Source organism: Poecilia reticulata, chromosome 18 (genome assembly GCF_904066995.2).
Source record: "Poecilia reticulata chromosome 18, P_reticulata-male-v2, whole genome shotgun sequence".
In the NCBI taxonomy this organism is placed as follows: domain Eukaryota; kingdom Metazoa; phylum Chordata; class Actinopteri; order Cyprinodontiformes; family Poeciliidae; genus Poecilia; species Poecilia reticulata.
The window spans coordinates 23018169-23043194 of record NC_088847.1 but is presented as its reverse complement, the minus strand read 5'-3'; the positions used below and the strand labels follow the sequence as shown (position 1 = coordinate 23043194).

Genomic DNA, 25026 nt, shown 5'->3' with positions numbered 1-25026 from the left:
AACCTCTGCTTAAAGCTGCAGCATCTAACCTAAAAAAAAACATTTTACATGCGTATTAAAACTTTCGCTGTCCTAACATGTGACAAATAATCTCTAAAAAAATAATCGATCTCCTCCCTGCTCTGCATAATTACTCTGCTCAGTCAGAAACAGCCACTCAGAACTAGCAGTAATCAGCTAGCCGCCATGCTATCAGGAAGTTTTCATTCAGTAACTCTGGATTGTTTATTGTAATGGAACCTGTATTTGCCTTTGAATGTTAAGTTTTATACTTGAATTTCTTTGGCAATGTTGAGAGGTTTTATTTTGGCTCTTTGCATTATTTAGCCTCTTCAGAGCCTTCATATGTTATCAGTCTGTTAAAGATAGTATTATTGATAGCAGTACAATTTGCAGAATGCCTGTTTTGTTTAGTTTTCTTCTTGGAAAAGTTATTAAAAACAAGTTTTTGTCTAAATGAAGGTGAATTCATGGTTCCTTTTTCCACATAATGTAACCGGTAGTATTTATGATAAAAAAATTAAAAAAAATAATTATGTGATCAGTATCGGTGATCGGCCCTCATGGGTGATCAGTATCGGTATCAGCAGGAAAAAAACTTGATCGGGACATCTCTAGTTTTGGCATATAATTTTATTATGTTTGTTTTTATTGACAATTAGAAATTATGATTGAGAGCATTATGACTTTACAGTATTTGAACATATTGAACACAATACTATAAAATTTCCGTTTGCATTGATTGGAAAATCAATGCAAATGATTTTGCATAATAAATTTGATCTTTCCTGGGAAGTGTGTTTCCACATTTCCCAGGAAAGATCAGATTTATAATATTTTAGCCACTAGGGGCCTTGAGTTGTAACTCCCACTAAAGTACTGCCTAGCAGCTTTAGCGTTATGTCAGAAGACAGTCCTTGTCTTCTCAGCTCCTCTTTGATCTGGAGAGGAAAAAACATGAAATCAGTTCTACATTATATAATCAATAAGTCACACAGAACCAAACTAAACCACAGTTTTTGCTAAAAGTCAGAGTTGAGTTTTGAATCAGGCTTACAAATCCCTTAAGTAAAGATCATGTTTTGAGTAACATTATACAAGGAAAGCAAGTACATCTATTCTTTTTCTTCCTCTTTTCTGGTGTTGTGACTTATGAAGGGAGGCCCAGAATGTGTCTACTAAGCCTTGTCTAGGATATTTGTTCCTTTTGTGACCTGTGGTCAGTAGAAGATGTTGTTCTGAAGCCTGTGTAGAAGTGTGTGTTCCAGGTCAGAGCTAAAGCTGGTGAAGCGTTGTGTTGTTACTCTGTTCTCCTTGCATGCAAGTACTTTGACATATTGTCAACAATCCTTTTTAAAGGTTCCCATATCACCACCATCTCATTCTTTCAGTTTTTACCCAAAGCTTGTGATCATAGATGAAGGAGGGATGCAGATTGATCAATAAATCAAGAGCTTCACCTTTCAGCTGTTTTTCACCACGATAAATGTGTAGAGTTCCCTCAAATCAGAAACAAAACTCCAGCTAAACCGGTTAGACTAGAATGAACCACATTGTTGCCTTTAACATTGACGTCACTGAGGTTACTAACCAGGTTCATGATGGTTGCAGAGTCAGTCTCCATTGACAGTGTTGTTAAGATCTCTGCATTCAGAGCCAAAACATAATCTAGAAGCACAAAGAGTCAATATTACTATTTAAAACAGAACAATAACTGAAAAAACAATGTTTATACATAATATGTTATCCTCTGTATCCTTTTGACATAGTCTATACACAAAATGAAGGAAGACATAAGGTTAGGACCTTGGTAACAGTTTATATTTAACAAATATGGTGATGTTCTCTAACATGAACTTCTGCCACACTTACATGGTCCTGGGTTTGGTGTCCCATTTGGGGTGGAGGATGTAGGAGGTGGAGTTGTTGTCATGGGTTGGTTGGTTGTAGTTGTTGTCAGGGGTTGGTTGGTTGTAGTTGTTGTCATGGGTTGGTTGGTTGTAGTTGTCATGGGTTGGTTGGTTGTAGTTGTTGTCAGGGGTTGGTTGGTTGTAGTTGTTGTCATGGGTTGGTTGGTTGTAGTTGTTGTCATGGGTTGGTTGGTTGTAGTTGTTGTCAGGGGTTGGTTGGTTGTAGTTGTTAGCGTAGTTGTAGTTGACAGAGGTGTAGTCGTAGTTGGGCGGGAAACTGTTGCTGTACATATGGACAAAGCAGCAGATCAGCATCAACATTATCAGTTTAGGGATAAACTAACTGTCTTCAAACTCAAAACCAAAGTATTGATTTCCACTCACTGTTCCCAGTTGTCACAAAGATGCATCGAAGGTCAGACTGGTACACAGAGCTGGAGGAGCTGAGGAGGTAAATAAAGCAACAGCTTAGATATAAAACTGTTAATAAAATGACCAATTAATTCAGTTTAATGGATACTTAAAATGACAGCTTCTACAAATTTGACATAAAGCAGCGATCAATGCCAGAGGTGCATATTTTCAGAAAACATGATTATGATTCAGTTGTGATAAACCAACTGTTTCCTCCTTCTCTCCTTTTGTCAAAGTCTAGATTTTTAAAATACGACAACTGGTCTGTAAAGCTCTAAGTGGCTTTGGGTCAAACTGTGTTTTAAGGGAGATGAAAGGCGATTTATTTTATTCATATGGGGCCATTTTATACCATAATCAATTAACTGTTACCTTCAGTTGATATGTAAATAGTGTATATAAAAAATAACTTAGAAGAAGTTTGACTTTGCATCTTAGCCATATCTAAAATTGCCCTCCGTCTCTTTAAGAAGCTTTTCTGGCACTTTCACTTCATCACTGCAAATCTTCTCCATGATGCTGTTTACAACTGCTCTTCAAGGGAAGCATTATGGCATTTTATAGTAAACCCTGTAACTGTTACCTTTAGTTATAAAAATGGTACACAATATGACTTAAACTGAATAGGATTTATTATTTAAGTCATTTTTAAATGCATCAATAAAATAAGACACTAACTTTGCTTGGACAACGAAGCAGAGAGGGTAGTTCAGTCCTCCATCACCAGCAATTGGTGTCCATATCAGGGTGAAGTTTCCTGATCCTGATGAACTCTTGGTTACACCTGGTGGTCCGCTGAACAGGAGCTCAGTGGACCTTTAAGAAACAGGAGGGACACAGTTTGTTACTTTGATATTTCCAAACTTTAACACCGACATAAAGTGCAGGTTTTGTTGCCATTGGCAGCATGTTTTCAATGTAATGGTTGGACAGTTAATGTTCCTGTTTTTAGGGGGTTTTTTTGCTGTTGTTAATTTTCAGGTTCTGAGAAAATTTACCTGAAACAATTTGCTTGTTACATTTTAAGCAAAATTGGATTTGAGTTAATACATCAGAGTAGCTTCAACTCCAGACTGTTTCTCCTGAGAATGTGGACAAAACCTTTATTTCTGTAAGTTCCTGTATTGATCACTCACTCAGCCTGGGTTGCTTCTGCTCTGACGCTGATTTCCAGAGTCTGGTTGACGTTGGTGTAGATCTGAGCACCATGTTCAGGAGTTGGAGGCAGAAACCTGGGCAGATATTCACCTGCTGTGCAGGACGGAGCTGCAGGATCCACTGGAGGAAAATAACAAAGAAACTAATTAATTCAAGCTGAAAGAAACTGGTCAGTTTGGTTATTAAATAAAACAAATTTCAGCTGATATCGGAAGGAGAATATTTAGTGTTATATTTATTTGGCTCAACATTGATTAAATTTAGCTTTGTTACATTATTATTGATATTTCAAATGTTTACCAGTAGATTCAATGTATTGAGCTCAAAAACAGAGCTGCTCTATGTGGTTCAAGTCAAGCTAATCAAATTTTACCTCTGAAAACAAACTGGACTGGGATGCTGCCGATGGCGTCGCTGGTAGTTTTCACTTCCTGTATACCAGTATAGCCATCAGTCAGAGTGACGTTCTGTCTGGGAAAATCCTCCACCATCATCTGAACCGCATACGGACCTTCATTGCTGCTGTTGGTGGGACTGAATGACAGAGAACAAGACTATAAGAGAAGAAAAAGGAGAAGAAAAAGATCCAAATTAAAACTGAATCAGATGATTAATCTATAATTTAATGATTAAAATTAAGTGAAATCTATTTATTGTCACGTTATTATGAACCAGATGCAAAAAAAACCCCATCAGTTATTCTGTGATCATTCAATAAGTAAATAAAAATATAAAATAGATGACACAAATAGAAAATACAAGAAAGTGTATTCAGACTGAAATGTTATTTTAACAATAGGGAGACCAAGACATTTTAATACAGCATAAAGTGCATGAATTTAAAACAGGTCAGTGTTTTAAATGGTTCAGGCAGTCTGATTGCTCTATGTATGGTTGTTCTGTCTGAAAGCAGCAGCTTAGAGAGTTATGAGATGTGTGTGAGGAAGCTCAGGAAATGTTCAGAGCTCTGCTCCTGCAGTGTCTCTAATACAGATACAGGACACTTTCAGCACATCTCAAACAAATAATTTTTTACCAATATTTTGATCTTGACTTGAAAACCACTTTGAGCTCAAGTTTTAAGAAAACCCAGACTAATTATTGTTCCTGACTGAAAGCCCAGATTCTTTATTGTCAATATTTGATACTCACCGATGAGACACTGAGGACAGACGGTGGAGTGCAGACGTTACACTCTGGATTAGCTGCATATCTGCATCTAAGGTCGTCTCCATCTGGGTCAGAGACCAACAGGTGGATGTTTCTCTGACAGTTTGAAGGAACTCTGAGAGATAAAAAAACATTTCATAGAACATCAACCAGACCTCTATCAGTCCCTTCAGGTGTTTGTTTCATAACTTTAACCTGTCTGACTGGTTCAAGGTTTCTTCCTGATAAGAATTTTATTTTAATCATCACTGTGTTTCCTTATGTAACAAACTACAGAATAATTTCAGTTCAGTTTTGTAATGATGAACTTTCTACAGAACAATCTTACCCCAATTTATTTTACATTGATTTATCTGTTTAATTGTTTTAAATACAATATTTTTCACAGTATTGGCAAAAGAAATAGCATCAGCTGGACTATCAAATTAAAAAAATTACTATTGTAATCAGTAGGGGTGCACCGATTGCAGTTTTCTGTCCGATTGCCGATTACCAATCTTTTAAAAAGCTTAACTTAAATAAAGTGAGACAAATCCACACTGTGTCATTATACGCCGATGACCTCCTCCTCCTCTTTCTGGATGACCCATGCAATCCATTCCTAAAGCTATAAAGTGCATTGAGGAATTTGGTAGGATATCAGGATACTTGATTAACAGAGCAAAATGTCTTATTTTTTCTGTTAATGATAAAGCCAACCAGTTGCCCCGAAATTCTCTTCCATTTACAGTGAGTTCTTAAAAATTTGTATATTTAAGAGTGAAGATAACCAGAAATTATACAGATCTGTTCAAACATAACTTTTATACTGCCTTCAATCAGTTTAAGCAGGATATGGACAGTTGGTCATCTCTCCTTCTCTCCTCCCTCATCAACGCTTCAGACTCCAGCATACAGCTGTTCTGGGAATGCCAGAAACTGAAGACCGTCTGGAGGACTGTCTTTAAGACCCTGTCCGAGTCGTGGAATATTAATATCCCCCCCAAAACCCTCTCTCGGCAATATTTGGGGTTGTTCCTCTGATATGTCGTGTATCCACCTGGCAAGCTTCAACTGTGGCCTTTTCCACATTGATTGGCTGTTTTGTTTTGTTTTTTAAATAACTTTGGCTTCATGTAACTCTCTGGTCTCTGGTTCTACATGACTGGCTCACAGAATTTAATCTTGAAATGTTGAATAAGTAACAAAACACAATCATTTGCAAATGTTGCAATCAATACTATGCTCAGTTTATACATGAAAAATTGCAAATGATAAATAGAATTACCTGAGTACAGGGAGGATGGAGATCTGAGGTGTTGAGTTTGGTTTGTTGATGTCAGAACGGTTTCTGAAGTCGTTGCTTATTCTTAATATCGGTGTTACAATCCCATTTCTGTTTTCTATCCAGTTTGAAGAACCAACTCTGCAGTGGATGATGAGTTCAACGATGTTATGAGGAAATAATACAGCAAGACCAAATATCTAAAGACTGACAAGGCAGAATATGTTTCCACCAGCTGATGTTTTAGGTTTTCTTCATTAGAAAGCAACAAAACCTAATCAGTCCAAATGACGAATCTGTCTTGGAGGATTTCGGGATTTGGATCAGTCATTGGATAAAATCTGAGCAAAGTGAAATATATTTCCATTTAATGCTGAAGTGGACTTACGAATGTTGGTATGTAAATGTTCTTGGGCCATAGCTGTAGTGAATACGAACTTCTGTTTTTTGACACCATTCATTCCTGCTTTCATCAACTGCATAAATTGGAGGAGTGGTACAGTTTCCACCACAATGCCAAATGTCCACCTCTTGGCATGAGCTGCCGCTCTCCTTAAAGTGATAGGTTAGCTGTGAAAATAAAGTGAAAAGTTGGTAAAAACGTAATTTTTCTGAAAAAAACAAAACAATAAAAAACAAAAACATATTTTGCAAACAAGCTCAACTCACTACGAAGGGCTGAACGTCTCCAAAGTAGTTGGTAATGACCGCACCATAATAAGCAGCTTGAGCTCCGCTGATGAGCAGCAGCAGCAGCAACACAGACGGCAACATGGTGACAGAGTGAAGATTTCAGAGAAAGACTGAAAGTAATCAGAGACAAATGAAGTTATACTTCCACAGAGAGCCTCTGGTCCACACCCTGTGATCCTTTCCTGGAAGACTTAAAGGAATGCACTGGCACAACGAGGTAACCTGGAATGAGGAAAACGTCTGATTGGTGAAAGATTACTGGAAATGCAAAATGTGAATTATAATTTGTAGTAACTGGAAATGTGACATACCTTTCATTGAGAGGGAGGAATTTATCTGTGAACAGATTTCAAAGCTCAGCCAGCTCCACAAAGTTAAATGTTCAGCAGCGTCCATTAAAACCAGCATGTTTTATAATGCAGTCTTTGTGTCTTTAAAAAGGAATTGTTAAGAAACATGTTGGAAAAATATAAACTGAGAGATTAATTAAACACATTTTATCGCATTTCACTTTGATTAAAAAAATCATGACTTTAAAAGTCAAAGAATTCTGCTCAGGTTCAGAAGTGCAAGTGAGATGTTTTGTAACGTTTCAGGCACTCATGAGAAATTTGACATACAAGTTTAAGCGTAGTTTGTGCAGCTCAATGAACAATCTTTTTATGTTTTCACATCCCTCTGTCAGTGCGCTAAGATACCAGTCGGCTCTGTGGAAACAAACGCAAGTCTTTTATAAGATTTTATTTTTTTATTTTTATGTGTTGTTGTGTGTCATGTCTTGGTGAACGATGAGTCTGTTGAATAAAGCAATCAATCAATCATATATTGTGTCAAAATGTAATTTAGAATAAAAAATAAATAAGGTTTAGCTTGGTTTCTAATGCCTTGTGAACACATTTGTAAACCTAAATAATTTCAGTCATGAAAGTCTAAAAATTGTGAAAATATTAAACTTCGGGAAACATATTTCTCTGCTGAACCAAAATACATTATAACATTAAAACACTAGATGGTGCTGTTGTACCAACTCGCAACATCTCAGCAGCTGAAAGAGTTTAAACAGCTCATCTTTAGTAAATCAGAGCTACATGATCAAGATACCTGATGTGTAGAATACCTTTTTGCTCAGCCATTTTGAAATCAAAAAGTTAATGTGCACATTGAGCCATGTTGTGGTTCAGATGAGGAAGGATTACACTGGGAGAACTCTTGCTTCGGTTATAATTTTTATTGCTTAAACAAAGAACAAACTGTGATGGAGCCGTTTCAAAATCTCAACAAAAAAAAATACCAGTGCTTGCACAGATTCTGTTTCTATCCTATTGGTTTGATTCTGTGTCTGTGCAGCCAAAGGTTGTGGTTGGTGATCACAGCAGTGATTTCAGCAAATTATTAAGCTACAACCATGCAAAAAGGAATAGATCTAATGAGTAGCACAAAACTCTTCAACATCTATAATGTTTATTTTTATAAATTTACTTTGCAGCCTTCGTTCGTTGCCAAGTTTTTTGGCTCTTGCCCTTTCACCTTTTCAGCTTTCACATTATGACAGCCTTTGTCTGCTTCAGCAGTTTTTTTCTAAAAAAAAAAAAAAAAAAAAAAAGCGAAAACCTGCAGCCAACAACATCAAGAATTATAACCAGTGCAAAGAAGAACAAAGAGTCATTGATATAACTAAAAACTTTGAATTTAACATCTTGAAGCAAATCTGGGATTATGAAGTCAACCTATGTTACATGGAAGAGCCCAGTTATCAAATTACTCTGAAAATTAACAACCAAGATTTTATTTAGAAACTGCCTCTTAACATACTTTATACTCTTATGAGGCCAAAGGAAAGTATTAAAATTTTATTTCACTCAGTTTGGCTTAATTGCTGAATAACTGAGAATTATCTGACTCCTTATGATTCATTAAAATAAGTATAACTCTATGAATCAAAGGTTAAAGAAAACATTTTATATTAAAACACATTTCCCAATGAGGAACAGATTATTTCTTTTGTTCAGCCACTAGGGGGCGACTTGCACGGCACCACTGTTTAGCAGCTCTACGATTATTCCTGCTGGCAGTCCTTGCCTTTCCAGCTCCTCTTTAATCTGAAGAGAAAAAAAACATGAAATCAGAGCTTCATTATATAAACAGTAAGTCACACAGAACAAAACTAAACCTCGTTTTTATGCTAAAAACCTTGGATCTAAAGAGGCTCTTCACTTAGAAATCCCTTAAGTTAAAATAACATGTTGTCTAAATCTGTTCAAAGAACAAAACCAGTGCAGAAGATGAAAGTTAAGCTCATAATGACGCAGCTGAACCTGTTAGACTGGGATGAAGCTGATTGTTCTCATTGTTAACATTGAAGTGAAGGAGGTTACTGACCAGGTTGATGATGGTTGCAGATTCATTCTTCAGTGACAGTGAAGTGGAAAGCTTTGCATTCAGAGCCAAAACATAATCTAGAAGCACAGAGAGTCTGCATTATGATTTGAAGAAAAAGAATGATTAATCTATAAGAATCACTTGGCTGTGTTTATGCAAACTTTGATCAGACTTTGATCATTTTGATTATCAGCGGATGTCTTCCTGCGATTAGCAAAACCATCAGGAATGCAACAAGTGGATTCTGGAGTAAGTCATCAACAAAACATTGTCTCTTCCAGCAGCCGTTGTACAGTGGTAAACTAGCTGACCAAACACTTTGGAACTCTCCTTGGGTTGCTAGGTAACGGGTTGTGGTTGTTAGGAAATGGGCAAAAGTATTACAAACAGTTCATTTTCTACACATGAGAAAACATGAACTTATTGTCAAATAACAGTTGGATGTTTTTATTTTTAAGCCTTGGGCTGTTTGCAATTTGTTTAGAAAAAACATAAATGATACATGGTCTGCATCTGTACAGCATTTATCTATTTACTCACATATTCACATGCTGATAGCGAAAAGCTACTGGATTGTAGCCACAGCTGCCCTGCAGCAGTTTGACAGAAGTGAGGCTGAGATTTAATCAGCGCCACCGGACCGTCTAAACACGACCAGCAAACAATTCAGGTGAAGAGTCAATGACTGAGCTGGATATATTAATATAAACCTAATTTAATTTTTATGACCAGGGGACTGAGAGAAACCACAAGATGAAGGGACCATAAGACTTGGACTTATTTCATTGGTTAATAATAAAATGCTTCATTTTTCTCTAACAGCAACACTTACATGACTCTGAGTCTAGTGTCGAGTTTGGGTTGAAAGGTGTTGGAGATGAAATTCCTGTGGGTTGTGGAGGTGTAGTTGTATTTCTTGCTGTAGTTGTATTTGTAGTTGTAGTTGTATTTGTAGTTGTAGTTGTATTTGTAGTTGGAGGGGAAGCAGTGACTGGACCTGTGGACGGTTCAGCAATGTTATTAGATCAGAAGAAATCAGATCGACTTCAAATTAAAGACCAAAGCAGAGATTTCCACTCACTGCTCCCAGCCGTCACAGAGACACATCGAAGGCCAGACTGGTACACAGAGCCAGAGGAGCTGAGGAGAATTAGAGAAACTGCTTAGATATAAAACTATTCATAAAACGACAAATCAATTCAGTTTATCTAAGTATTAAAATAGCAATTTCAACAAATCCGTACAGAGCATCTCTGTTAGAAATTCTGAATTATGATTATGAATCCGTTCTTACTATTTTCCTCAGACTTCTTCTCTTTCATTAAAATGTCCAAACTTGAATGTCTTTGACCTCAGAAATATTAGCTTTAGCATCTAAATCAGATTTGTGTTGCAATAAGAGTCGGTTCAAATGGCCAAAAAGATGATAACTGTAAAAAAGCTTCTCTACCCTTTAAACTTTTCACATTTTGTCAAATTACAATCTCAAACTTTAATGTGCTGTTTGTATAAACAGCATCTAAAATGGATGGTTTAAAAGTTTTCATCACTTTGAACTTCAGTTTTTAGTTTATTAAAACTGAAGGACCTTTAGATTTTATGGTGGAATTGTAGATATTTTCCAACCGTTCATTTGATTTCTTAAAGCTCCCACACATTCAGACTCTGTGAACAAATTAGATTTCACAGTCAGTGTATCAATTGTTTATTATCCACTGCAAAAACACAACATCTTATCAAGTATTTTTGGTCCAGTTTCTAGTTAAATTATCTTAGTACACTTGAGATGAGACAAAACTAACTCACAAGTACCTTTTCAGGAAGATATAATAGCTTGTTTTGAGTCATTTTTTTCTAAATTTGATGAAAAGTATTTCTTCCATTGGAAAATTATTTAACTTATAACAAGACCTTTTCCTTATGTTAGAAGTAAAATAATCTGCCAGAGGAACTGGAAGTTTCTCATCAATCATTCACTCAAAACAAGCTCTTACTTCTTTCTGAAAAGGTATTAAGTACTGCTGCTTGGTAAGTTTTAGTGTTTTTGCAGCGGTTCTTGTGCCAAATGGATAAAATCAGGTTTCAGGAGTTAGCTGCGTGCCTTTGCACCGGTTCTTCTCCACCAGACCTTTTAGAGCCGCATTCATCCATGCAGATCTTTGAGCTGACTCTCAACCTTTTCAGCTCAGTGACGGATACAAAAATGTTTGCTAAGAACTCTGTTTCCTGCTGTATGAAACCAAATATTCTTTAAGCTGTTTATTAATGAAATAAGACACTAACTTTGCTTGGACAACGAAGCAGAGAGGATGGTTCAGTCCCGCTTCAGTGGCCGATGGCGTCCATGTCAGGCTGAAGTTTCCTGACCCTGATGAACTCTTGGTGAATCCGCGCGGCCCGCTGAACAGGAGCTCAGTGGTCCTTTAACAAACAGGAGAGTTATATTGATATTTCCAACACTTCCCCACCTGATAGGCATGACAGAATCCCAGATAGCAACAAATGCTAATTCAGTGTTGAGTTATTGGTCAAAAAGGTCGATTGATTCATAATTGATGGTGGATCAATCGTCAAACAATCATACAATTCTAGCCAATCAGCTCATGTTGACTGAATTAATGTTGTTTTGCTTTTGAATACTATTTACTAAAATTCCAACACCTAATCAATGTTGAATCACTGTTTAATGCTGTTTTGAGTGTTTAATCACTGGGCCAGAGTTTTATCACATTTTAAATTAGGCACCAGTACTGATTCCTTAACTTTGGTTCAATATGAAATCAACAGATATACTGTATATATTTATATTCAAATTTAGATTATGGTTCAATCAACTTTAATATAGCAACAGTTAACTGATGTTAGTCACCGACCACTTTTTGCATAATTTAAATGTCCAGCTTCAACACAGATTCCATATTTCTGTCTATTTCACTCATATTTTGGTATCTGGGATTGTTCATTTACATCATGGCAGCTTTAGGTAATTTATTTTAGCTTTCTAACTGTTTATATCCAGGGTAAAAACAAAGAAATGTAACTTTTCTGGAGACTGCATTTTCTGAAAACATTAAGAAGTTCCTGTATTGATCACTCACTCAGCCTGGGTTGCTTCTGCTCTGACGCTGATTTCCACAGCCTGGTTAACGTTGGTGTAGATCTGAGCTCCATGTTCAGGAGTTGGAGGCAGAAACCTGGGCAGATATTCACCTGCTGTGCAGGACGGAGCTGCAGGATCCACTGGAGCAAAATAACAAAGTAGCAAATCAATTTAAGGTGAAATGAGCTGGTCAGTTTGGTCATTAATTCAAACATGAAGCTGTTAGTTGGAAGAAGAATATTTCATATAACCAGATATTTCTCTGGCTCATCGGTTGTTAAATTGAGTTTGGTAACATTACTTAATCGGTGAAAAGTGTGATTCTCTGTGTTAATTTGTAACCCTCATTTATTTACCAACAGATCCAACATATTCAGCTAAATCAAACTTTTATAATTCATTCTAGCTCTATGTGGTTCCAAACAAACACAAACTCTGCAGCTTTACCTCTGAAAACAAACTGGACAGGTATGGTGCTGATGGAGTCCCTGCCAGTTTTCACCGACTGTCCACCAAAGCTATCAGTCAGAGTGATGTTCTGTCTGGGAAAATCCTCCATCACCATCTGAACCGCATACGGACCTGCATCACTGCTGTTAGTGGGACTGAATGAGAGAGAACAAGACTGGAAGAGAACAGGAAGGAGAAGAAAATTACAGATTGTCTTTTCATTTATCAGATTCAACAAAACATGGCAGTTTTCCTCTGGGATCAATCATCAGATCAGTAAATGAAAACTTTTTATTCACAGACTATTTGAACTGCATCTCCCAGCATTCATTGGTGCTGGAGAAATCAGGGGCGAACATGCACTGTAATCCACATGTTTCTTCTGACTTCCTGGTCAGGAAAGACAATTTTTTAAAACCTTCAATCTGTGAAATGGAGGAATTTTAAAATGCTGCCTGTGTTTCCAGCTTCATCATTTTTGCCAAATCTCTAAACATCATTTGATCAGAGAGCCTGAGATCAACACACAGTTAGAAATTGTTTTAAAGTGTTTGGGCTGAAATAAGTAGCTAATTAAGACAATTTATTCAGAAAATACATTCCTTTTGTATTTTTTATCAGTAGCTAAATTGCATGTTAGCGGTTAGAGAAAGAGGGTTTTTACAGGATAGTTCAGTTTAAGATGGCCTGTTTTGTTAATTCTCAGATCTAAGCAGAGTTGGGTAGTAACTAGTTCCATGTACTTGAGCATCTTTTTTTGGAAAAATTTACTTTTAGGAGTATTTTTACAACACCGTACTTCAGTAATTTTATTTTGAAGTATTTCTGCTCTTACTTGAGTCAAATTTCTGGATTTTCTACCCACTGAATGAAAAACCAACATGTTTTAACCAAATATTCACCAGACACAAACGCACACCGGCGGTTTTTGTTAAAGTTTCATCAGTTTTTTCTTTTAAAAAAAAGCTATTTCTTCTGCCTGATTTTGAATTTCATAATTATCTTATTTATATGAATCATTTCAGTCTTTAAAATACCAACATTTTCACATAACTTTGTATTATATTTTTTTAAAAGTAAGAAAATCCAGACTAATTAGTGTTAAATTTAATACTTACAGATGAGACACTGAGGACAGATGGTGGAGTGCAGATGTCACACTCTAATCCGGCTGCATATCTGCATCTAACATCGTCTCCATCCGGGTCAGAGACCAACAGGTTGATGTTTCTCTGACAGTTTGAAGGAACTCTGAGAGAAAAAGAAACATTTCAACACAGGCGGGAAAGATTTAGTTATGTAAAAAAGTATTTGGTAAAGGTTTATTCAAGTACTGAGTAACTGATCATGTAATATTTAAAAAGTACATCATCAAATGAACCAAAATGTAAAGTTAAGTGGAAATTTTAGTATTTAAGGATGAGAATTACAATAATTCATATAAGCAACAAAATCAGGTAAATACATTTTTTAAAATCTGTTTCTTTCCATAAAAATCTTATGAAACTTTAACAAAAATCCAGATGAGTGTCTGGTGAAAATTTTGTTAAAGCATGTTTGTTTTTAATTCAGTAAGTAGAGAAAACAGAAACTTTACTCAAATAAGAGTATAAATAGTTCATGGTAAAAGTACTCAAAATACAATATTGTAAAAAAAATTCTAAAAGTTTCTCTTTTTAAATAGTTACTCATGAAATTGTTATAGAGTAGTTTCTGCCAACTCTGCATACAACATGTTGCATAACCACGTCTCTCTCCGTCCTTTCATTTTAAACCCGTCTGGCTGGTTCTTCAGGGTTTATCTTCCCAAACCACTTTGTTTCTAATCTGTTTTCTTTAAAGCTGTCCCAGTTTAATTTTCTCTAAAGATGAACTCTCTCCTCAGAACACACATAATCAAATGTATTTTATTACAATTTATCTGGTTTGAATTGAAACCCTTTGAAACAAAAGCATCAACGTCCAATACAATTTACCAATCTTGTATTTTTTATGGCAATAATCATATTTCCTTCATGTAACTCTTTAGTTTCTTGTTCTGGATGACTGATTCTAAAATGCTCTGTTTTTAATCTATGAAAACCTTATAAACGATAAACAGAATTACCTGACTACAGGGAGGATGGTGGTCCGGGGCGATGAGTTGGGTTTGTTGATGTCAGACCGGTTTCTCGTGTCAAACTTCAAAACTGCTTTCGATGATACAATCCCATTTCTATTTTCTGTCCAGGCTGCAGTACTAACCCTACACAGGACGATATTAAGATGTTCTGAAAGGTTACAGAAAAATAATGCACAAAGACCAAATCTCTAAAGACCAACAAGACAGAAGACGTTTCCATCTTTCTGGAACAATCTTAAAAAACCCAAATGAGCTCAGCTGATGGAGCTGTCTTGTTGGTGTTTAAGACTAGATTACAATCTGAGTAAAAGAAATAATATTTCCATTTAAAGTCAAAGTTGACTTACGGTTCATCTAATGTACCCATGTATGGATAAGAGAAAGAGTCAGCATATCCTTTCTGACACCATTCACCTCCGATTTCATCGATTGAATAAGTTGGCCCAGTACAGTATCCATAACAAGTCTCAGTGTTGAACTCTTCACAGGAGCTGAAGCTCAACTTAAAGTCGTAGGGTAGCTGTGGATTTACAGCGGAGAGTTGGTAAATACGTCTGTTTTCCTGGAACAAACTAAAACAATATTTATAAAGCAGCTCAACTTACCAAGTATCCACCTGGGTAAAAGTTTCCGAAAGCGTAGTTGAAGACAAAACCGTAATAAGAAGCCTGAGCTCCGCTGATCAACAGCAGCAGCAGCAGAAACACAGACATGTTGACAGAGTGAAGGTCTGCAGAGGCAAACTGAAAGTTATCACAGACAAACGAAGTTATACTTAGACAGACAGCGTCTGGTTCACACCCTGTGTATCATTCAATGACAGGTATGCAATAGCATAATGGAGCAGGACGTTACCTGGTATGAGAAAAACGTCTGATGGATGAAAGATTACATTCAAAACTGTAAGAGTGAATTGTTATGTGGAGTAACAGGAAAGGTCACAGTTTGTCTAGAAATGTGAATTCATTAAGAGAAAAGAGAAATAGTTTAATCTGTGAAAACAAACATCTTAGATTCATACTGATACAGAAAAATAGTAGCATCCAGAGCAGCTTCCTCTGTTACACAACACAATGTTTATACCAATAAAAACATGAACTCAAAAAATGAACTGAGACACCTTCAAAGTAAGTTACATTTAATTTATTACATTTATTTAAAACACACTTGTTCAAAAATAAAATATTTATGTTGCATATTTGTAAATCTAAATAATTTCAGACAAGAAAGTCGTGGAAAATGTTAAACTTCAGGAAACATTTGTCTTCTGGGATAAAATACCTTCCAATAGTTAGACAGTAGGGGGCGCTGTTGTTGCAACAGTTTCAGTCGCTTTTATTCAGGAAGTTTTTAGAAACACTGGTGATGGATTGATTAGAGACCTTTTACTTTTTCAGCCTCTATTTGCATCCAAATGAAAAGGGAAAACCTGCAGCCAATCAACCGTCCGCAGAGAAAAGAAGAAGAAAGAGTCTTTGATATCATTCCAAGACGAGCAGAAACCTTTATTTTCTCAGGGATTTAGGGACCTAAAACGACATGAAGTATGCTTGACAAGATTTTATCCAAAAACTGTCTCTTAGAAGACTTGATGCTACTCATTGGTATCATGTAATTTTATTCTGTTTTCATTCTTTGATAAATAAACCATAAATAATATGAATCAGAGCATTCTGACTTAACAGGATGATGAGAGATTGAAGAATATTTTAAATTTCAAACCACATTTTCCTCCATGGAAATCAACCAGGATAAAGAAGTCGCTGTTTTCTTTCCCAATTTTTACAGATAAAAGAAACTAATGCAAAAAAAACTTCCCTGTTATACATAGTAAATATACATCTTAATTACTTATCAATAAGTGTAGAAAATTATATGATATTAAGATGAATAAAAACCTCAGAGGGATTAATTTCACACATGGAAAACAGTAATAAATAAATACCAAACGCTCAGTAAATACCGACTTAATAAATAGTTCAGGTGACACCAAATATGTATTTTATTCACATTTTCTTCTATCCATTATCTTATTATTAATAACTGATAATCAATTATATTTTCTTTATGAAATTATCTGTATTTTATAAAGATTTTCACACAAAGATAAAAATTCACTCTACTATTTCTGCTTATTGTCATAACTGAGTTTAGTCCCACTACATAAAACAACCATAAGTCCCTACATTTAAAACATATAAACACAGTAACATTTACTGCAGGGATCAGATTCATTCTCATGTTTAGCCACTAGGGGGCAGCTGTTTCTTTAACCTGCACTGAACCGTCGCTCAGCAGGCGGACCTTTATGTCTGCAGGCAGCCCTCGTCTGATCAGCTCATCTTTAATCTGCAGAAGAAAACATGAGATGAATGTGAGATACAGTCAGTGGAGAATTATAAAATATACTGAACAGAATCTGATCAACATTAAAAACAACAACAGAATTTAACTGCATCACTGCAGCTGAGTGATCACTTTGGGTTATGATTTGACATTTGGGGTAAATTAGTTTGGGCTGAACTCAAAGTCCAGGACATCACTGACCGCTTTCTCGATTTCATCCTTGTTGTCTTTCAGTGGCAGCGTAGTCGAGATCTTCAGCTTCAGAACCGTAAGACGAGCTGGAAGAACAAGAGATCAACATGGTATAAATGTAACCCAGTCTAAATTAAAGGTATTTTGTTTTGAGTTAAGTTCATGGAAGGTGTAATAATTTAGAATGTATTAAACATGTTTGCTTAAATATGTTAAAATTGTTATAAATAAGTGTTAACGAAAAGCTGTACTTACAGGTACTTGAAGTAATATGGTTAAGTTAAAATAATTTGGAAAAATGTAGTTAAAACTGTTTTATAGAAAAGTAATCTTCAACATATTTTATTTTGAAGGGCTCATGTTTGAAAGAGGAAGTTGTATAGAGCAAAGCAACTTTGCTCGTCCGTGATTGGCTGAGGATTAGGAAGAGATAGGAAAGTAGGGGGAGACACAGAAAAACGAGAGAGAGAGAGAGAGAGAGAGAGAGAGAGAGATGAAAAGAAAAGAGATGAACCGCGCTGAAAAAAGCGTGGCGGACTTATTAATGAACGAGTGTCTTGCAGATATTTAGACTTTCAACTCGACAGTCTTTTAATAGATATCGACACTACACTTTTGTTGCAGCTACTGTGATAATTTCTGACCGGAATTCACTGTACAGTAGGTGAAAAGTCATATGTAATGCTCGCTAACGCATTAGCATTCATTAGCACAGTGAATGGACTTGAATACTGTGAGCTAACTCGGCTAACAGAAGACTCAACTCATGTTGCCGTCGTGGGAACGTTCAAGAGTTAAGTCTAGTGCAGAGAGATGAGCTTACGCTGAAAGTTTCTGTGACTGTGCTGGAGGATTGTGTCTGCGTTGGACTTTCCTGCTGTTCCTGAATTCTGTGGACCGAGGGACTGGGGAAGGAGCGGAAGACATCTTGCCGACTGGGACCAAGGACAGGTTAAATTCTAAGAAGGTTCAAGATTTTCCTTGGAGTAAGGTATCGCAATTCCACGCTTCATCACATCAGGCCTGCAACGGGGTTTTGTTTGGGACTATATTTTAGTTAATTATTGCCGGCATAGGTGGACATTGAAGCATAGGCCCACATTTATTAATATAGGGTTTGTGAAACTAAAGACTGAAATATTTTCATTTTGTGAATCTATTATTGTTTAATATATGTTCAAGAGTTCAAATCTCATAAAGGTGTGTGTGTTTGATTTTTTTTTTTATATGATAGTATGTAAAGTATATTATTCTTAATCAGCACTACATGATTGGGTGAGAAGAATAGAAAAGTACTGGAGTATTGTTACTTTAAGGTGAGTGAAACTCAACATAGGTTTTAAACACGAGAGTGTATTAAGTTATTATTCATAAGTTACTGGGTTTAACGAACTCAGGGGCCCGTACCTACTTTAGAGCGGTATAACTGGGCTACATAAAGAACTACTTCCTGTTACTTTCAGTCCTGTTTTCATCCTACTTACATGTTTTAGGAGGAGGACTTGGAGGTGCTGTGGGGGGAACTGGGATAACAACAGCAGAAACATCATGAGGTCAGGAAATAAAATATATAAATCACTGATCAAAAAAGAGATTTGACTCACTGTTTCCAACCCTCACAAGGACACATCGAAGATCAGACTGGTAGACAGAACTGGAGGCACTGTGGAGATAATTCAGCACCAAAACTTTAATATTAAACTCTTTTTAAATGCCCATTAAATACTGTTCAAAAAAACCATAAGAGACATATCCTGCAGAATCCACTTTTTTAGTCCACACACATATTTATGTGTATTTTGAGTGTCTAGGAATGCAAAATATGTACAAGATTTTGTAGTCCAAGTTCAGTTTTGTATAAATGTTGAGTAAATAAGTTAAAATCTTTGGTTCTAGGGTTTATTAATGCAGAGGATTTCTTACATCGCCTCTCGGCATCAGATCTGGTCAAATTTTATTTTCATAAGGAAAGTCTGTTTTTGGAGCCCTTATGGATCACTGCTTCAGCAACCTCTGTCAGAATCAAGGGGGATTTTCAAAAAGACATTGTCACTGGAGGTGAAAATTATTTTTTTACTTTTTTACTTAAGTAAAATTTTAAGTACATTTTAAAACTTAATTAAATTTTAAAACGTGTGCTTTTTTACTTTTACTAAAGCAAACTAGTTATTTTTATTAGTCTTTTTCAGATAAGTATCTGTATTTCTATTTATGTAGAGGATATGAGAACATTTGACATTTCTGATCAGATCAGATACTGACTTTGCCTGGACAGCAAAACAGATGGGATGAGTTTCATCATCATCAATGGCAGACGGCGTCCATGTCAGGGTGAAATATCCTGAACCAGATGAACTCTTGGTCATGTTGAACGGTCCGCTGAACAGGAGCTCAGTGATCCTTTAACACACAGGAAACACATCAGTCTCTTTGGTTATATGTGCTAAATGTCCTGAAAACATCTGTTATGATTTTATGTGTTTTGGATCAGTTAGAGTTATGGTGCTATTTTAACACAATAAAGATTACATTTCAGATTTTCATCATGCCAAAACAATATTTATTTTCTACTCACACAGACTGAGTCGCCTCTGCTGTGATGTTGATTTCTATCGTCTCATTAACGTCTAAGAAGAACTGAGCTCCATGTTCAGGAGTTGGAGGCAGAAACCTGGGCAGATATTCACCTGCTGTGCAGGACGGAGCTGCAGGATCCACTGGAGCAACGCAGGGAAAAATAATGCAGATTAAATCATGAAACAGCAGAATTAAACTAACAACTGCTGTCAGTTTAAAGATAAATTCAGTAAATTTACACAGTTGTCCATCTGAGTTGTTCTAATAATGTGGGATTTTCTTGAGTTAAATTCTTAATTATCAACTTTCAACAGATAATTATTGAATGCTAAATTTATTTACACCAGTGTTTCTCTTTGCAGTGAAGCAACATAATTGAAACATGAAATCAAACCTTTGAAAACAAACTGGACAGGGATTCTGCTCATAGAGCTGCTGGAGTTTATCGTCGTTGTTGAACCATCGTATCGAGTCATATTGATGGTCTGTGTGGGAAAATCCTCCATCATCAGCTGAACTGCATATGAACCTTGACTGCTGCTGCTGGTTGGACTGAATGACAGAGAACAAGACTGGAAGAGGACAGAGAGAGAAATAATTATTACAAATCAAGTTTAATAACATTATATTTACTGAATTTCATTATGGATTTCATTTGTGTTTGTTCACAAATAAAACAAATGCAAATAATATAAAATTATTAATATTTTAATAACTTAAAATATTAAGTCCTGAAATTTTATATTTGAGCATGAAAACAATTTTTTTATTAATTTTTGGCAATGAGAAACAGGTTCCTGAATCATTTTATAGCATAAAAATGAAGTACTGTTATACGAATATTTCTACAGAAAAATACAGTGAACTAATTTCAGATTAGTTTTTGATCCTATTTTAAACTGCTTCCAAAAAATCCTGGGTCACAATACGCTAAAAAGTATTTTTGCCAAATAAATTATGTCACCAATAATAAGTATGTGCATTAAAATACTGGTAACCTCTTATTTTTGCACAAACTATTTACTAAAATCTGAGATTCCAATAAACTACAAATTTCTGTATTTGGACAGAACCTGTCAGGTTCTGTCCTGAAGCCTCCAGCCTACCAATTTGTCCACCAGGGGGCAGTGTTCACACATCTGAGTTTCAATTAACCTTTTGTTAGTCTGTAGCTACAGTGTAGCTCATAATGTGTTTCATGCAGGGGTCAAAGTAGCTTTGAATTCTTGGCGTTGCAATAACTGAAAACCATCAATGGCTCATTGTTCTCTGTCTCTCTCTTCGTGTGTTTTGCAAATGTAGCAGCATAAATGGTACGCTGCCACTTTAAGGCCAATTTTGCATACAAGCAAGCCTTCACGTTTCATGAGGCTGCTTGCGTCGTGACGTCATCTCAATCTGCTTCCTTTCTTTGCACCGTTCCGGGTAAGCGTGGCTGTTTTATTGTTTGTCAGCTGTAATGGTAATTAATGCTAACTGGTCTATCTGCTTAGCCTCCTTTGCTCCGCCTCCAATATCTGGGCCGATCTGTCCGTTCATTTGTTTGCTGACAGGAAGGTAATGGTTTAGCGTGGCTAGGTAACATTCACCCCATGTAAACAAAACCTTCACATACCGTTTTCTTACAGTTGCATTGCATCTAGGCGGAATTGGGGATCTGTTTATTTGGCGGTGCATAAATTTATCAGGACACAGGTAAGCAGCTGCTGCAAGTTGTATGTTGTTGTTAGCAGTTGTATTAATCATTTGCTCTATTCTTTTTAGCCTTCTGACTCTAATCAGCATTGCACCTGGAGTGACACTCGCTGCTGTTTTGCCTACCTATAAATTGTTTTAAAAGACCAACTTGAAAGTCTGCAAATTTATGTATCGTCACATAATATGCTGTTCTGAATACCCTGGCAACCTGTAACTTTCCATGTGCACACACACACCTCTTCATCTCTGTATCAAACCCTAAACTAAACCAAATCTCAACTTACACATCAGTCTTAAACTTAACCTCTAACCATAAACTGCATCTGTCCTTGTTGTTCAGACCTTCTGCTTTTTCTCCCTCCAGTCAAACTGTCACTCAGTTTGACTGAAGCATATTTACCTCGTCTCTTCTACCTGTGAACCTCACAGTTTCCTTTCCTGTAACTTGACACCAACATTTATTACTTACGGATGAGAGACTGAGGACAGACGGAGGTGTGCAGGTGTAGCACTCATCGCTGTTTGCTCCATGTCTGCACTGAACCTTGTCTCCATCAGGGTCAAAGGTCAACAAGCTGATATTTCTCTGACAGTTTGAGGGGATTCTGAAAGAAACAGAAGACAAACATCACATGATCACACCTGAGAACAAATAATCTGATAAAATGATTAGATTTACATCAAGGAGCTTCAGGATATTGACTGATTTGTGCTTCAGTGTTTCTCTTCCATCATTTTTTAGGTTCTCATTGTTTCTTGAGAAATTACCAGAGGATTCCCATATTCAATATGTCTAATTTAATCTGTATTTTACAGATTCAAATATGTTTGGAAGATAAATCTTATCCTCCTGACCGGTGTCAGAGTCTGGTCCACATTGCCGGCAGTAAGTCGGGCTCGTTTCCAGTGAGAGTTGGACTCCGCCAAGACCCTTTGTCACTGATTCTGTTACTATCATGGACAGAATTTCTAGGCGCAGCCGAGGTGTCGCGGGGATCCGTTTTGGTGACCTTAGGATCGCATCTCTGCTTTTTGCGGATGATGTGGTCCTATTGGCTTCATCATGTCGTGATCTGCAGCTCTCACTGAAGCAGTTTGCGGCCGAGTGCGAAGCGGCCGGGATGAGGATCAGTGCCTCCAAATCCGAGGCCATGGTCTTGAGCGAGAAAAGGGTAGAGTGTCTTCTCCGGGTCTGGGGGATCGTCCTGCCTCAAGTGGAGGAGTTTAAGTATCTGGGGATCTTGTTCACGAATGAGGGAAGAACGGAACGGGAGATTGACAGGCGGATTGGCGCAGCGTCTGCCGTAAAACGGGCACTGTACCGGTCCGTCGTGGTGAAGAGAGAGCTGAGCCAAAAAGCGAAACTCTCGATTTACTGGTCGATCTATGTTCCCACCCTCATCTATGGTCATGAGCTTTGGGTCATGACCGAAAGAACGAGATCACGGATACAAGCGGCCGAAATTGGTTTCCTCCGCAGAGTGGCTGGACTCTCCCTTAGAAATAGGGTGAGAAGCTCGGTCATCCGGGAGGGACTCGGAGTAGAGCCGCTGCTCCTCCACGTCGAGAGGAGCCAGTTGAGGTGTGTGACGGAGTTGAGGTGTGTCACGTTTTTACTGGCCATCAATGTACAATGACGTTAATACCTTATGCGCTTCTTGTCCCACATGTCAGAAGACTCGTCCCGTTCGGAAGTCAGATCGGGCGCTCCTCCAACCACTACCCGTCATCTCCACTCCTTTTCGTAAGGTTGCAATGGACATTGTTGGACCCCTAGTGAAGAGTGGACGTGGTCATCAGTACATCCTGGTAGTATGTGACTATGCCACCAGATTTCCAGAGGCTTTTCCACTACATACCATTACTGCTCCTGCAATAGTTCGAGCTCTGGTCCAGCTATTTTCAAGAGTTGGAATCCTAGATCAGATTTTGACAGACCAGGGAACTAATTTCACCTCTAATCTCCTAAAACTCTTTCATAAACAGCTTGAGATCTCAGCCATCAGGACGACACCTTACCATCCGCAAACTGATGGACTGGTCGAAAGGTTCAACCAGACGCTGAAGAGGATGCTGCAGAAGTTTGTGAATGACAATGGCAGAGATTGGGATTGCTGGTTACCATTCCTTCTGTTCGCCTATTGTGAGGTGCCGCAAGCGTCAACCGGGTTCTCCCCATTTGAACTCCTGTATGGATGGGATGTTCAGGGACCACTAGACCTGCTGAGGAAAAGTTGGGATGCGACAGAGCTCATCCAGTGCCAAAGGTGTGGTCCAGTATGTGCTGCAGATGAGAAGTCGACTTGCTGAGTACCAGGAAGAAGCTGAAAAAAAACCTACTGCAGGCCCAGCAGAAACAAAAGAGGTGGTATGACCAGCAGGCTCGGCAAAGGGTCTTAAGTCCTGGAAGGAAGGTATTATTTCTCCTGCCTTCATCCACCAGCAAGCTTTTGGCAAAGTGGCAAGGGCCCTATACCATCAGCCGACAGCTAGGACCCACCACCTATGAAGTCTACCATCCTGACAAAAAGAAAGCTACACAGGCGTATCATGTGAACTTGTTGAAGGAGTGGAAAGAATCAGCATGTCCAGCTCCAGAAACATCATGCCTGGTGAGGCCAGTGGAAGAAGAAGAAGAGGTTCCTGGTATTGAAGTGATGGCTGAACAGTCAACCCCTAATCTCAGCCACTTGACCTCACACCAAGCCTTACAACTTCAGCAAATATTCCGGAGACTGTCTCCTCTCTTTTCTCCTAATCCGGGCCGGACAAAGAGAGGATGCAATTCGTTGAGCATGCAATTCGTCTGAAAGAGAAGCAGCCAATTCGTCAACGCCCATATAGAGTTCCACAACAGTTGGTGGGTGTTTGGTATTGCTTTCATAAATGAAAATGTAAGGAGAAGAAATGTATCGGATCACAGACTGAAACTGTGCTTTTGTAATCTTCTCAATACCTCAAAAATAAAGAATTAAAAAAAAAAGAAATTTCACCAAAGTGATCTCTGGCCTTGGGCAGTCATTTTTTTGTTTGTCCAAGCATAAGTGAACCCCGTCACAAGGTGGCTCGAGCATCTGGTCAAGATGCCTCCTGGACGCCTCCCTGGTGAGATGTTCTGGGCCCGTCGCACCAGGAGGAGGCCTCGGGGAAGACCCAGGACACGCTGGAGGGACTATGTCTCTCGGCTGGCCTGGGAATGTCTTGGGGTTCCCCCAGAGGAGCTGGAAGAAGTGGCTGGGAGAGGGAAGTCTGGGCCTCCCTTCTGAAGATGCTGCCCCCGCGACCCAACCCCGGATGAAGTGAAGGAAGATGGATGGATACAAATCTTATTTGTAAATAATTTTTAATTAATTACTTTTGTTTTTGTTTTCATGTAACTCTTTGTTCTCTCTTATAGATCAAATTAATTCAGTGTCTGGATTTCCATCCATCTTTTGTACACACTTGTCCCTTAGTGGGGTCGGGAGTTGCTGGTGCCTCTCCAGCTAATGTTCTCTGCAAGAGGCGGGGTCACCCTGGACAGGTCGCTAGTCTGTCGCAGGGCAACACAGAG

General features: G+C 37.7%; 3 protein-coding genes across 3 annotated transcripts; all 3 read right to left on the bottom strand.

The window, feature by feature from the left end:
* Positions 1-617: 617 nt before the first annotated feature.
* Positions 618-8098, bottom strand: LOC103480610 (uncharacterized). Its single transcript, XM_008435629.3, has 11 exons — positions 6586-8098; positions 6305-6486; positions 5920-6057; positions 4635-4767; positions 3856-4036; positions 3461-3602; positions 3003-3140; positions 2295-2353; positions 1873-2193; positions 1592-1668; positions 618-941 (listed from the first exon to the last, which is right to left on the bottom strand). Exons 1-11 carry the CDS (start codon positions 6688-6690, stop codon positions 846-848), a joined length of 1572 nt encoding a protein of 523 aa, XP_008433851.2. The 5' UTR covers positions 6691-8098; the 3' UTR covers positions 618-845.
* Positions 8099-8196: 98 nt separating this feature from the next.
* On the bottom strand, positions 8197-15414 carry LOC103480624 (uncharacterized). Its single transcript, XM_081599920.1, has 11 exons — positions 15266-15414; positions 15008-15180; positions 14646-14783; positions 13657-13789; positions 12536-12713; positions 12087-12228; positions 11272-11409; positions 10070-10128; positions 9821-9985; positions 8989-9065; positions 8197-8708 (listed from the first exon to the last, which is right to left on the bottom strand). The coding sequence occupies exons 1-11, from the start codon at positions 15371-15373 to the stop codon at positions 8622-8624; spliced, it is 1398 nt and encodes a 465-aa protein (XP_081456046.1). The 5' UTR covers positions 15374-15414; the 3' UTR covers positions 8197-8621.
* A 725-nt stretch (positions 15415-16139) lies between these two features.
* Positions 16140-20530, bottom strand: LOC145548865 (uncharacterized). The gene is made up of 7 exons (XM_081599929.1): positions 20170-20530; positions 19774-19915; positions 19461-19598; positions 18803-18861; positions 18683-18721; positions 17208-17284; positions 16140-17009 (listed from the first exon to the last, which is right to left on the bottom strand). The coding sequence occupies exons 1-7, from the start codon at positions 20282-20284 to the stop codon at positions 16911-16913; spliced, it is 669 nt and encodes a 222-aa protein (XP_081456055.1). The 5' UTR covers positions 20285-20530; the 3' UTR covers positions 16140-16910.
* Positions 20531-25026: the final 4496 nt, after the last annotated feature.

What these genes read in the sequence shown, in the direction of transcription:
- LOC145548865 (XM_081599929.1), bottom strand. Translation starts at nt 20,284, where the DNA reads ATGATGGAGGATTTTCCCACACAGACCATCAATATGACTCGATACGAT. An exon ending in GCAGAGGCGACTCAGTCTGT is followed by an intron (nt 19,599 to 19,773) that starts GTGAGTAGAAAA and finishes TGTGTGTTAAAG; the next exon opens with GATCACTGAGCTCCTGTTCA. An exon ending in CCTTGTGAGGGTTGGAAACA is followed by an intron (nt 18,722 to 18,802) that starts GTGAGTCAAATC and finishes TTGTTATCCCAG; the next exon opens with TTCCCCCCACAGCACCTCCA.
- LOC103480610 (XM_008435629.3), bottom strand. Translation starts at nt 6,690, where the DNA reads ATGTTGCCGTCTGTGTTGCTGCTGCTGCTGCTCATCAGCGGAGCTCAA. An exon ending in TCCATCCTCCCTGTACTCAG is followed by an intron (nt 4,768 to 5,919) that starts GTAATTCTATTT and finishes TTTATCTCTCAG; the next exon opens with AGTTCCTTCAAACTGTCAGA. An exon ending in AGTCCAGTTTGTTTTCAGAG is followed by an intron (nt 3,603 to 3,855) that starts GTAAAATTTGAT and finishes ATTTTCCTCCAG; the next exon opens with TGGATCCTGCAGCTCCGTCC.
- LOC103480624 (XM_081599920.1), bottom strand. Translation starts at nt 15,373, where the DNA reads ATGTCTGTGTTTCTGCTGCTGCTGCTGTTGATCAGCGGAGCTCAGGCT. An exon ending in TTTACCCAGGTGGATACTTG is followed by an intron (nt 15,181 to 15,265) that starts GTAAGTTGAGCT and finishes GTAAATCCACAG; the next exon opens with CTACCCTACGACTTTAAGTT. An exon ending in CTGTCCTCAGTGTCTCATCT is followed by an intron (nt 12,714 to 13,656) that starts GTAAGTATTAAA and finishes GTTCTCTTCCAG; the next exon opens with TCTTGTTCTCTCTCATTCAG.